This window comes from Genypterus blacodes, unplaced genomic scaffold (genome assembly GCF_046128005.1).
Source record: "Genypterus blacodes isolate CSIRO-AG114 ecotype Tasmania unplaced genomic scaffold, CSIRO-AGI_Gbla_v1 ptg000076l_1, whole genome shotgun sequence".
NCBI classification, from domain to species: domain Eukaryota; kingdom Metazoa; phylum Chordata; class Actinopteri; order Ophidiiformes; family Ophidiidae; genus Genypterus; species Genypterus blacodes.
The window spans coordinates 8,220,001-8,232,610 of record NW_027466885.1 but is presented as its reverse complement, the minus strand read 5'-3'; the positions used below and the strand labels follow the sequence as shown (position 1 = coordinate 8,232,610).

The window sequence follows — 12,610 nt, the reverse complement described above, 5'->3', positions numbered from 1 at the left end:
TTACAATTTCTTTTAATTTTCATTTATAAAATATTTCTATTATTTTGTTCACTTGTTTGGAAAAATGATGATGCAAGTATTGATGCCACTTCCGCCATTGAACCCCGGGCCAAATTCTTCCTTAAAGTATGGGGATTCAAACAATGTTGTGTTCTGGCCTATAAATAAGGTGCAGCTCATGTTGCATATGTGAATCAATCACCAAAAAGGCAGGAAAATCATAATCCTTAGTTTATTCTTATTATTTTTAATTCTAGAAACAACAAATTATTCTTGTTATTATTATGGTGCAGCAAAGATTAATTGTTGAAGTAGCGGAATTACAACAAATTCAACTCTCTTATTCAACTCTGGTTTATCATCTATAATCATGTAAATAATGAAATAAGTAAAATTGAATATATGGTCGTCCCCTCCCATTGCAATTTGAAGTTTAGACAATATGACTGTAAATCTGTAGAATAGTGTGAAGAAAACTCATTTAAGATCCAGCAACTGAGTTCAATCCTCGAAGGAAAACAGACTCCATGTCGAGTTTTGGTATCTTTCCCCTTCAAATTAACTTTAAGGTAAAATATATAAAGCGGCTCCGCTCCTTCTCTCCCAACACACACACACCTACGAGCCAATCAGGCGCGCCGTTCCATCCTCCACGCATAGACGCTGTAGTGCGCTCAGAGCTGAGAGAAGCGCCTGGCAGAGCGGAGCGCAGCGCAAAGGCGGCCAAATCCACCGCTGTCTGTCATTAGTTTGGTGATTGTGTGACACGGAGAGAGAGAGCGGGGGAGGGAGAGAGAGGGAGGGAGAGCGTGTGTGTGTGTGTGTGCGTGTGTGTCAAACACAACGGCCTGAAAGCCAAGGAGACGAGAGCAACGGACCCGAGGAGAGGGAGAGAGAGTGGGAGAGAGATTAAGACAGTCCGACCTCCGTTACCATCGCTCCCTTCCCGGCCGAGACGAGACGAACCCAGCGCCGTCGACATGAGCGGTCAGTTCGAGGACGACATCCACGACCGGGGCGAGCGGAAGAGCAGTAAATCCCCGACGCTGCTCTCCTCTTACTGCATAGACAGCATTCTGGGCCGCCGCAGCCCCTGTAAGGTCAGACTGATCGGGACGCAAAGTTTGACGGGTCTGCCCGGCAGAGGCGAGCTCGACAAGGCTGAAGGTAAGTTTGACCTCACCCACCCCACGAGCTGAGCTGGATTTAGAGCCGATGGCCCTGATGAAGTAAGATAATAAATAGCCAATGAATTAGAAAGTGCAGCAGCTGGTGTGTCTTTGGATGTGGCGATGTGTGTTACCACCCCGCAGCCCGGTAAATGTGAGGGGAGTCTCCTTTCATCTCAGTCTCCAAGGAGTCCGTTTGAAAGTGATTCATCTCGCTTGTTTTGGCGTCGAGATCTGGCCAATGTGTTACCTTGACAAAAAGCTGGACGGAAGCCTGGAGGCCCTAAATATGCAAAGTCTCTGCCTGCCATCGTGTTCAACTTTATTTAAAGGACATTAGTTGCTCTTGTCTTATCTTTGGTAGCTATTATTTTGACGTTTTTCTGGCACGTTTCCTACCCAGGGCCAACGAAAGACCCCCTGTCTCACGATACCGACATGCACCTGCCACCCAAACTCCGCCGGCTGTACGGGGCCGGGGGGAAATATCTGCACGACCACGGGGAGAAGCAGGAGAGAGAGCGGCTCCTCCTCGACCAAACCTGTGAGAGCCTCAAAATCAGCCAGGCGCCGCAGGTGAGCATCAGCCGCAGCAAGTCCTACCGGGAGAACGCGTCTCTGGGCCGGGGAGAAGGCGACCGGAGCCCCGGGGAAGGCTCGGAGGACAGTAGCATGGGGCTGGTGGAGCTCGGCCCGTTGAAGTTCGAGGAGGACGCGGGGAAAGAGGAGGGGAGCTGCGGGGACGCGGCCGCGCTGTCGCCGAAGGACGAGGAGAGGGAGAGCTTGAACGCTGGGGATGGGGACGTGAGGGACGGGGAGGACAGCGTGTGTCTGTCGGCGGGCAGTGACTCGGAGGAGGGTATGCTGAAGCGAAAGCAGAGAAGATACAGGACTACCTTCACCAGTTACCAGCTGGAGGAGCTGGAGAGAGCTTTCCAGAAAACACACTACCCCGACGTGTTCACCAGGTGGGAACCAAATGAATTATTATAACTGTGGAAAATGTCGATTTAAATATATCCTTCCGCTAAAAATCAATTCAGTTGGTATTACAAAGACTGCAGTTCATATTAAATGTCATGGTAAATATGTTTATAAAATTAAAAGCGAAAATAATAATATTAATTTGGCGTTTAATTTGAATTTAATTTAATTCAAATACAACAACCTCAACTATTGATAATGTATGAAATGAATAAAAGATAAATTATAGTTTATTTTATTAACATCAGGCAGATATTGTTATATCATAAGAAACAAAATCCAACCCTAACAATTCTATGCATCGAGGGGTATATAACTAACTACATTTATCGTTAAATAAACACTCCCGCTAAACACTTAACACTTAATGCTAAAACACTCACTCGTAAAATTCGCCCCAAAAAAGTCCCACTAAACCGTTACATGTGTAACGGCACACTGTGGCGTTCGTACCTGATAAAGGCGCCCCAGCAGCGACCCCCGTGCCGGGCATAAGTGAGCACAATGGGCCTAAGTGGCGAGACCGCAGGCGCGTCCATGTTACATGCATCCGCTCCTGTTCTTACACAGGACCGCGGTGTTATTCCAGGAGAAACAATTAACCGCCGCAGCTCGCCTTACACACACGTCAGCCAAAAAAGCTCAAGCTCAAGGGCACAAAGTATGCACACACACATTCACATATACACGCGTACTGTACGCGCACACGCACGCAACTGCAACGCCACCATGTGAAGGTTATTCTTCCTAAAACACATCAGATAAAGATAAACCACAAACATGAGCCTGTAGTATTCTTTTTTAATAAAGCCACATGTTCATATGTTTATGGCACTGTATTGCGCAATAATAGCACATAATAATTGATTTGGATTATGTGTAAAATACAAAATATCCTCTTTGATAGTTGGAAATAAAGACTTCCACAGTGCTGCAATATCTTCGGTTTTCCCCTCTTTCGCATTATTCACAATTCGCAATCGATTTACTTTAAGGGGACTTGTAGGGTTCCAATTTGCACCGCGAGCCCAACTCGCTGCTGAAGGCGACGTCAATTGCTTTGTGGCAGGCTGGTTTAGATGTCATTATTTCAGCCATTATGTTGTTACAGTGACAGGCCCGGGCTAAGGGATATCTAACAATAACTAGGCCTATTTCTTTGCCCATCCATGACAGGGAAAATAGGGAATATGGCTATATGGCGTCTTTCTGCCGTTCATACCAGGGGAGGGAGAGCGAGAATCCAGCCTATTTTGGTCGTCTATTGTTGACAGGGAACAACTGAGGGGACAAAACAGCAATTCTGCGGTGCTTCCGAACGCTGGCCTGTAACCTTGAAGTCTTTCTCCCTCTCTCTTCTTCCTCTCCCTATTCTTCCTTTCCCCCCCCTCTCTCTCTTTCTCTTCCTCAGAGAAGAGCTCGCAATGCGCCTGGATCTCACCGAGGCCCGCGTTCAAGTAAGTGGCCCTGCCTTGTTTGCCTTCCATCTGCATTTGGGGAGAAGACTCTAAATCAAACAGAACGAAAATGGAGGAGGGAAAAAAGCTTCCTACTCTAATGTTTTATGTCGCCTATAAAATGTCACCCTGTTAACACTTTGATGGATGGTAAAAAGGCCGATATGCGTCACTGATTAGGGGATCGATCCGCTCCGGGGCCAATTTGAGGTGGTAATTTATTACGGTAAAAAATGTGTTAAATGGTCCCCGCGTGCGCTGCATGGGTACAGCGCTTCCTGTTATTGAATGTTATTACACGCGAAAAATGGAGGGGGGGAGAGAGAGAGAGAACATTTTAGTGGCAATTAAAGCGGACGATTCATAAAAAAGCCTCACTGAGTGCAGGAGCAAACAGCGTCCGCGTCCTCGGGGATTGGCGATGGGTGGATTGCGTGTGCATGTGTGCGTGAGTAAGAGATGTGTGTGTGTGAGAGAGAAAGAGAGGGAGGGAGGGAGATAGAGGGGGAGAGGGGAGGGATAATGCTGTTTGATTTCCCATTATGTGATTGCAATAGACCCGCATTGATCCGATGCTTTGCACTTAGGAGCGAATGAGAGACCATTAAAGGTGTTTGCGCCCCCCTCCCCTCCTCTTCTCCTCCTCTGAAAGCGTGGCTAGCATGTCGAAACCCCGGGCTCATAACCAGAGAGACAGTTCAAACACGGCGGGGTTATGGCCCCCTCGGTAAAACAACAGATGTCTCTTTAGGGAACGTAGGTGAACAAATCACTTAACGGGCGCCATCAGGAGGTGATAAAAACTCATAAATTCCCGAGGGGCTGTGTAATGCTAAACAGCCCTCTGGGAATAATGTGTGTGTGTGTGTGTGTGTGTAGCCTAGTCCCTGTCGCTCAAGCTCCCTCGTTCAATCACTTTGCTCGTGTTGACATTTTGCTCATTGAGAGAGCTCCGTGTTTCTGCAGAGCAAACTGGGCTCCGGTGGATGCGTGGGAAAGTTAAATACGCTCTTGCACTTTGTTCTACATCTCCGAAGAATTTCATTTAAAGCGCATTATTTGTTATTGGAGCCAGTTCAGCGATTATTTTCTCCATCTTTTGTTAACACCGCTCTTAATTATCTCTCCCCCACCCTGAAGCCTGTCGACAGGGACCCGGTTTAATTAGACAGAACGGAGACTTAAGGGACCGTGAGCTGCTTGCATGTAATTAACGTTGACTTTCCGCCTATTGGCCACAACCTGAACTACACAACTATTAGACACTGACACAACATTTCAGATAATTACAATGAAACATTACTAAAAAGTCATAGTTTTAATTATGTAAAGTATTAAAAACTCCCCCCTCCTGTATTTTGATTTATTCTTACACTTGTTTGCATCACTCTAATTATATTCTTAAAAAACAAGATATGCTTGTCTGATCTCCTGTCTCACCTCATCCATATCCGTTTTCTCCCTCAGGTTTGGTTCCAGAACCGCAGGGCAAAGTGGAGGAAGCGTGAGAAGGCCGGGGTGCAGGCCCACCCATCGGGCCTGCCATTCCCTGGTCAGTTGGCGGCGGGTCACCCTCTCAGCCACTACCTGGAAGGAGGGCCCTTCCCCCCGCACCCTCACCCGGCCCTGGAATCGGCCTGGACAGCTGCTGCCGCCGCTGCCGCCGCTTTCCCGGGCTTGGCCCCGCCGACCCACAACGGCTCAGGCCCGCCCCTGGCCACTCCACTTGGCCTGGGCACCTTCCTGGGCACTGCTGCCATGTTTCGCCACCCTGCCTTCATTGGACCCACTTTTGGCAGGTGAGCTGACACCCTAAGACCTCCATGAGAACCTTATTAACATCATGATACCATGTTACTAACAAATCTACTGCTATCTAAAGCCTATCACATGCATCCTCTGTATTTTAGATCAAGTAATTGCATGGTTACAGTTGTGTAGTCGTGCAGGGAAGTGAACTGTAGTTACAGTTTAAAATAGCAATACCAACACACAATACAACACTAATGACTGGTGGTTACACGGCATCACTGTTTACCTTGGCGACTGATTACAAATGTATTATATTTTAACCATTCAAAGTCAAGTATAATTAGTCTGTCAAATGCCTTTTAGTGTAATAAATTAAGGGAAAGTGTGATCTAGTGAAACAAGCTGTGAGGAGGGTGACACCCCACACTCCATATGCCCCAATTAGCATCTCATTTACTTTCCTCTTTTCTATAAATACCTCTCTGCATCGGACTTTTTATCCAAATAACATGGCTGTGCTTAAGTTACAGTCAAGGCCAAAGAATGTGGGAACACTGAGGATGTTATGTTTATTATCTAACACGTCTGAGGGACCATTACACCCCTTTTTCCTCCTTTTTTCAGCTCAGTGAGTCAGAAGGTCAACCGACTGTTTTATATTTAAGCAACAGGATTTGACATGGTAAACCTGAATTCTAATGCAAATATCACCCACGAGTGTAGCATCATTTCCATCATTTAACCATGCTCTCTCTCTCCCTCTCCCTCTCTCTCTCTCAGGCTCTTCTCCAGTATGGGTCCTCTGACCAGTGCTTCCACTGCTGCAGCTCTTCTCCGTCAGCCGGCCCCTCCTGTGGAGAACCCCTCCCACGCGGGCCCAGTCCTCCCAGACCCTTCCTCCACCTCCACCACCTCGGCGATGGCGGCAGACCGAAGGGCCTCCAGCATCGCCGCGCTGCGCCTCAAGGCCAAGGAACACTCAGCTCAGCTCACCCAGCTTAACATCCTGCCCACCGGAGCCCCAGGGAAGGAGGTGTGCTGAACACTCAACCCCCCCCCCCACACCCCACACCCCAAAGCTAGGCCTCCTCTCCTGGGCTTATGTCCCATTCCATGACCCCCCCCCCCCCCCACATTCATACCTCTGGAGGCCGTAGAAGTCGGCTCATCCCAACAACCCCTTCCTTACCATCCCTAATACCTCATGTTTCCCCAACAAAATAGCACGACCAAATTCAAAAGAGACTTGCTAACTAAAGTGTTTGTGTGTTTGTGTCAGTGTGTACAGAGTGTCAGAGTCAGGTAATTACTGCTGTTTTTCATTGTTTCAAACTGAAAACAGAGACGCCCCTACATACATACACACACATATTCAGGGTCCACTGATCTCATCGCTGTTGCTAAAGAAACACAATCACCACAATTTTAAGATAAGATGAAACGGTGTGTCACAGGAGTACACGCAGCAAAAATACGCATACACACACACAGAAACAAGAGGTGAACAACCGCAGGGGAGGAAAGGATTCTGCTGCAACTTCACAATACAAGACAATGCAGTGTGCTCGACATAACACTACATAATCTGTATGCATCTATGCAGACAGAGACAGTTTGTTTCTAAAGGCGAGTTGAATGAGGTCCCCACACAAACACACCCCACCCAAACCAAAGGAAAACTGTCCATAGACCTTCCATAGCCGCCTGCATGTGCAAGCCTGACTCCTCTCCACTTCTGGCCTGTCCTCCAGTCACACTCAGTTCCACCATTTGTGCCGTCACAGCCAAAATCCGAGTTATCCAACCTTGTTTTTCCTCGATCCAAAATTCCCAACTCCCGAACAACAAAGTACCGATTTCCCTCTCCTCCCCTATCACAGTAGAGGTACATGAGCTGAGATTGACTGCGGGACATGCAAAGCAAAGTGTGAGATTTGTGTCTCTAACGACCTGAGTGTGTGAGAGAAAAGTGTAAATATGTGTAAAACAAATACAAAAAGACAAAAAAGGATGATTTTCAAAACAAGGTCGTGTATATTTCAGGAGGCCGTGTTTTGATAATTTGCACTTGGTGTAGTGTTTAATGAATGTCGCCCTGTGTAGAATTTCACCTGTGTTTATGAATCATTAGGTTTTTAGATAATTATTTATGTCAAACATTTTTCCCCCAAGGAACCAGTGAAGGACAGTTTGTTTTTCTTATTAAGTGATTGTAGGTTTCCTGGTTTAATAATGCTAATTTGAATAAATTACACTGTTAAAATGAGTTATGGTTTATTATTTCAAATTCCTTTAGGACTGACATAGACCTAAACCAGGAAAATAAACAATGTGAAATAGAATATTATAGAACTATTAATAAAAGGTGTTATGAAGAAATTGTGTTTGCTGTCTTGCATTGAAACAATTCAGATATTTTTTTGTTTTTTAATTATAATAAAAATTTAAGAGTTCATTTGCAAAAACTGATCATTTAATATTATTCATTTAATTTACATTTTATTATTGTGCGTTCCATTTAAAATCAAATTGACTTCATTGATTTTTTTTAACAAGAATTTAATGCAAATTTCTGGAAAACCCACCATCTGTTCTTGCACATTAACTCCTCAACCCTTTACTCAAATATTATCTCATCTCCAGGAAGCTTAACCATTAAATAGTTGCCCAACTTCAGCAACATGTTGTCCTCTTGTTCAAAAAAATTTCCTCCAGAGAGGACAAGAGCTGTGTGTGTGAGGATGGAGACAAAATACTGCAGCTGAATAAGAGAAAATGTATTAAAGTCCCGGTGACAAACATAATTCAGTTTCGCTGCGTGCGTCTCGCCTCTTCAGCCAAGTTGACAAAATACAGACCATATATTCATGAGCTTAATCCCCCAACATGTGAAACGTGCGACAAAGGCGAGGGGTTCTCAATGAGATCGCCCACTTTATGCAGGGGGGCCCCTCACACAACTTCCTTTAACATCTTTTAAAGGCCCTAAATTGGTCTCAACATCTGTAATGCCTTGTCGATGGAAGCGAGTCTCCTTTGTCATTAATGAAGTAACAAACCACTTCATCAAAAGTCTTTCTCTGCTCGCCGCCCTCCTCCTCCTCCTCCTCCTAGACACACACACACACACACACACACACACACACACACACACACACACACACACACACACACACCTAGAGTTAATTCATCCAAATCGCCCCCTTCTCTCCCTCCCTATTGGATCTCACTTCTTGATGCAGGACTATTACAGCAATCAATGGTTATTCTGCTCTGTTTGACCCATCTATGGTGCCGGAGCAAATCGCGTGAAATTACCCCAAGGATTAATTGAGTCCTTTTTTATTGTCCCGCTTGTGTATGTGTGTGAGGGAGGGGGGGGGGGGGGGGGGGGGACACTCTTCTCTCCTCATTCATCCGCCGGCCTTGTTTTGCAGGTCTGCAGGTCCTGCTACCTGTTAATCACTCAATTTACTGGAATTAGATCCGGCAAGACGCTGATTGAGAGAAAAGGCGCTGACATTTGTATGCATTCATCCCTCGACGTATATGGGATTCTCCTAAACACACACATACGCACGCACGCGCGCTGAGCAGACCCAAGTCACACAGCTGCTCTCGGTGCGTAATGCAAAAGAAATAAGAAATCATAAAAGCAATTTTCCCCTGTGCGGCCGCAGCACCATCGACGGATCTCCGTCTTTAAACTCCAATTCTTTTACTTAGACCCGGTGGAGCGTGTGTGTTCTTCGCTGTGTGCCTATAGGACTTTGATGAGATTGTCCGGGGGGGAGTTGTAATCTTATTGTGAACATAACTAATGAATGGCAAACCAATTTGTCCCTAATATCTCGGGAATGCCGGCCGCCATCCGGGAGGCGTGATGACCCGCTGGGATTGAGGCTTTAAACTTTCTTAGCGACGCAAAAAGGCGAGAGAATTGAAATGCTGTGTCGGGTTTTGATGGCTCGGGATTCATAAAGTCACACTTGTTGGATATGCGTGGAACTGGACGGGCTCCGGGCTTCAGATTAGGCCTGGAGACTCTTTATTGCATGAATGATCATTATAATGAATGTTGATATATAAAAAGGTGAATGGCTACAAGGTCCAATCATCTTCGGCCTGGAAGAGAAATATCAGAGTGATTTGCTGGATTGTATCACAATGTCCCCCGTGGGCCTATTACAGGTGTCCGTGGAAAAATGTTCTCCCCTCTGTCGCGCCCATTTTCATCACCACCGCCCGTCCCCCAGCTGTTGGGACTGATTTCCCGTGATTTAGATTCTTCCCGGGCCTCGTTTTTGCCCACCACGCACCCTTCCCCGAGAGAATAGGCCCAATCACTCCAGAGCCTCCGCCGGAACAGTCCTCACTCAGTCCCCCAAGAGAGGCGTGCGATATATATATATATATATATATATATGGATTTAGATATAGATAAAGGGCGCTTTGATGAACGGCCTCACCCCCCCACTCGCTCCCCTGCCCCGCCCCTCTCCTCCAGGCGGAGACCGGCCGATGAAAGGCCTGAATAGCGGGGCCAAGGCACTCCGCTCCCCTCTCGGTTCGCCCCTTAATTCCCCGTCTCTCTTGCTCTCATCCAATTAGCTCAGTGTATTAAGCGGTTTATCGTCTCATAACCGCCCTTTCAGCTCCAACAAGGGAGACACTTTGCAATAGGACCGGCTCTCCTTTTGACACCCTCTCTCCGCTGCTTGCATGTTCCGCCGCGCCATGAATAACGGGGACAGAATGGAGGGCTAATTCCCTCATCAAAGCCTACCTTGTCTGTCGCTGGTCAAAACGACAAGCAATAAAGCTTAACGAGACACAACAAAAAGACTTGTTCGACCTTATTAGCTTAGCAGGGTCGAATTAATGCAGGGACTCCATTTGACTGGGATTACTTCAAACTAGGGAGGGACAAAATAGGGCCCTCACTTAAAAACCTGCACCACAAAGCCCTGGCAGTAGGAATAGGAGGAGAGGAGAGAGCAGAAACAGGCTCAGGAACAAGGGAATGGCACTGAGGAGGAGTATAGTGAAGCCGATATGATTTAATAAATATGTAAAGTTATGGGCAACAGGCTATAAATGCATGCCAGATACTCTCCCTCACACACAGCATGTTCTATCCATTGCATAGTGAATCATGGTGAATCAAGTGTTCAGCCCCACTTGGGTTGCCTTCACGAGTCACAGTGGTTTCAAGTGATTTGCAAAGCGTGCAGTGTTTATGGAAATGCAAGCGGCAGGATGGAGTAAAAAAAAAAAAAAACCATCCTCTGTATTAACACAAAAGGAGAATTCTTGGAGAAAAATGGTGAAACACTCCACGGATCGGAGTTACACAGAGCTCTAACCGCCGGCAAATAGCTGGGAAGATCTAAGTGCATACCTCCTCCAAGGCAGAACAAGCAATCACCACTCTGGCTCCTCTGATCATGTAACCTGCGGAAAGAGAAAAGAAATGACTGGAATGAAGGATACTTTTCGGAATCGACCATCCATCCAAACTGTTTGCATGTGTCGTGTTGAATGGTATAAATACATTAGTGGTTGTTGTGTGTTTCTGTCCCATTCATTGCTACACACTCCCCCCTTTGCAAGCATATACTTCAGACCAACACACAGATATTAGGACCTGATTTCCCTGCGTCTAATAAAGTTGCCAAGCTATTTTGAGGTGTTGATATGCTATTTCACTCAATTCTTATTTTTATGTTAACATGGGAATCTTGCATAGAAAATGTAAGTGAGGAAAAGTCATGTCTGCAAACCTTTGCTATTTGCTATTTTTGGCCTAAATCTAAAATGATATTGGAACAAGAACAGCATACATTTAAAGTTAACTTTACAGAGAAATGGTAAACAAACTGAATAAAGACTTAAGAATTGTTACAGATCAGTCAGTCACCAGAAGAGAGAGCGAGTGAAAGGAGTTGGTTGTTTACATTATAAAGTCCAGTGTTCCGGTTCATCCACAAACTCCACAATTAAATCATCAATTTTTCATCAGTAGGACGATTCAAAGATTTGCTTGTCTCGCGATTTGTAAGCAGAATCGATTTTTTTTCCCCTCCTGCTCCTCATTTCCTCTCGCCGTCGCCCGCACTGGACCATCAACTTTCATCAACATCGATCCATAACTTTTTGAACAATTCTACACACACACAATCAAATCAACAAGAGGTGGCTGGAGGACGACGCTCTGATTCCAACGTAGAAAAGGAACGCGGGGGACATCCAGCTCTCTCCATTCATTTGTACATCCATATTCATTTGCTCATTTCGCTCACCTCTGCCGCTATGAAATAACACCACACAGGCATAACATCTTATCCAGTTGACTTTTTATTAAGGTTTCAGTATCAAAAAGGTTCTCATCAATATCAAAACACCCAATCTGAAATAATCTAGTCATTACAAAAATCGTTACACAAACCCTCCTGAGCAATAGAAGTCGGATACATAGAAAATTACACCCATTAAAACACAATCTGCACAGAGAGAGAGAGAGAGAGAGAGAGGGAGAGGGAGAGAGAGAGAGAGAGAGAGAGAGAGCGGCGGGAAGACAAGTGGAAGCGATGAAATGACATCACTTAAACAGAGGCAGTGGAGGAGAAGGAGATCAGCTGTTCGATGCATAGACAAAAGGACGAGGGAGCGGCGCGTGTCCTCCCTCGCATCCTCCTCACTCTCCCTCTCCTCCTCCTCCTCCTCCATTCTGATACACATACACCCGCAAGCAAGCTTGCACGGGATGAATGGCGGCAATCAGAGCAAGTGTCCGATCGCTACAGGCATCCAGCGGTCTTAGTAGCTGGGGTCCTATCATTGACTAATTACCAGGCTTGGCCTAGACTGGCTGCTCCGAGGACAAGTCATTTTGTAGACACACATTCACACTCACATTTGGCCAGCAGCTTTCTTCCACACACACACACATATATATATATATACAACATATATATATATATATACATACACACACAAAGAATAGCCACCCCTTTATGTACAGAGGTCGGGGTAATCTGGTCTTCAGCCTCACTAGAGTCCGATTAGAAACAGAGACACTGATGTGGAGGTCAGGAGGTCAAAGGTGAAATTACGCCAATAAGAACAAATGGTGTTGTTTTACTTGAGGGACTTGAAGGCCTGGAAGAGCTTGGCCAGATTGACCTCGGAGTAGCCGCTGGTGGCCAAGGCTTTGTCCGGCACCTCCTTCAGCCGCCGGTACACCTC

The 12,610-nt window shown here is 46.1% G+C and overlaps 2 protein-coding genes across 2 annotated transcripts in view; one reads left to right on the top strand and one right to left on the bottom strand.

Annotated features, from left to right (window-relative positions):
* Nucleotides 1-980: 980 nt before the first annotated feature.
* arxa (aristaless related homeobox a) lies at nt 981-6,404 on the top strand. Its single transcript, XM_076158310.1, has 5 exons — nt 981-1,167; nt 1,573-2,137; nt 3,565-3,610; nt 5,078-5,409; nt 6,143-6,404. The coding sequence occupies exons 1-5, from the start codon at nt 981-983 to the stop codon at nt 6,402-6,404; spliced, it is 1,392 nt and encodes a 463-aa protein (XP_076014425.1).
* Nucleotides 6,405-11,752: 5,348 nt separating this feature from the next.
* The window catches only part of pola1 (polymerase (DNA directed), alpha 1), a 40,002-nt gene continuing 39,144 nt past the window's right edge, over nt 11,753-12,610 (bottom strand). Inside the window, exon 37 of the mRNA XM_076158343.1 lies at nt 11,753-12,610. This exon is cut by the window's right edge and continues 29 nt beyond it. Within this exon, the coding sequence (XP_076014458.1) occupies nt 12,503-12,610 (108 nt within the window). The 3' untranslated portion in view covers nt 11,753-12,502.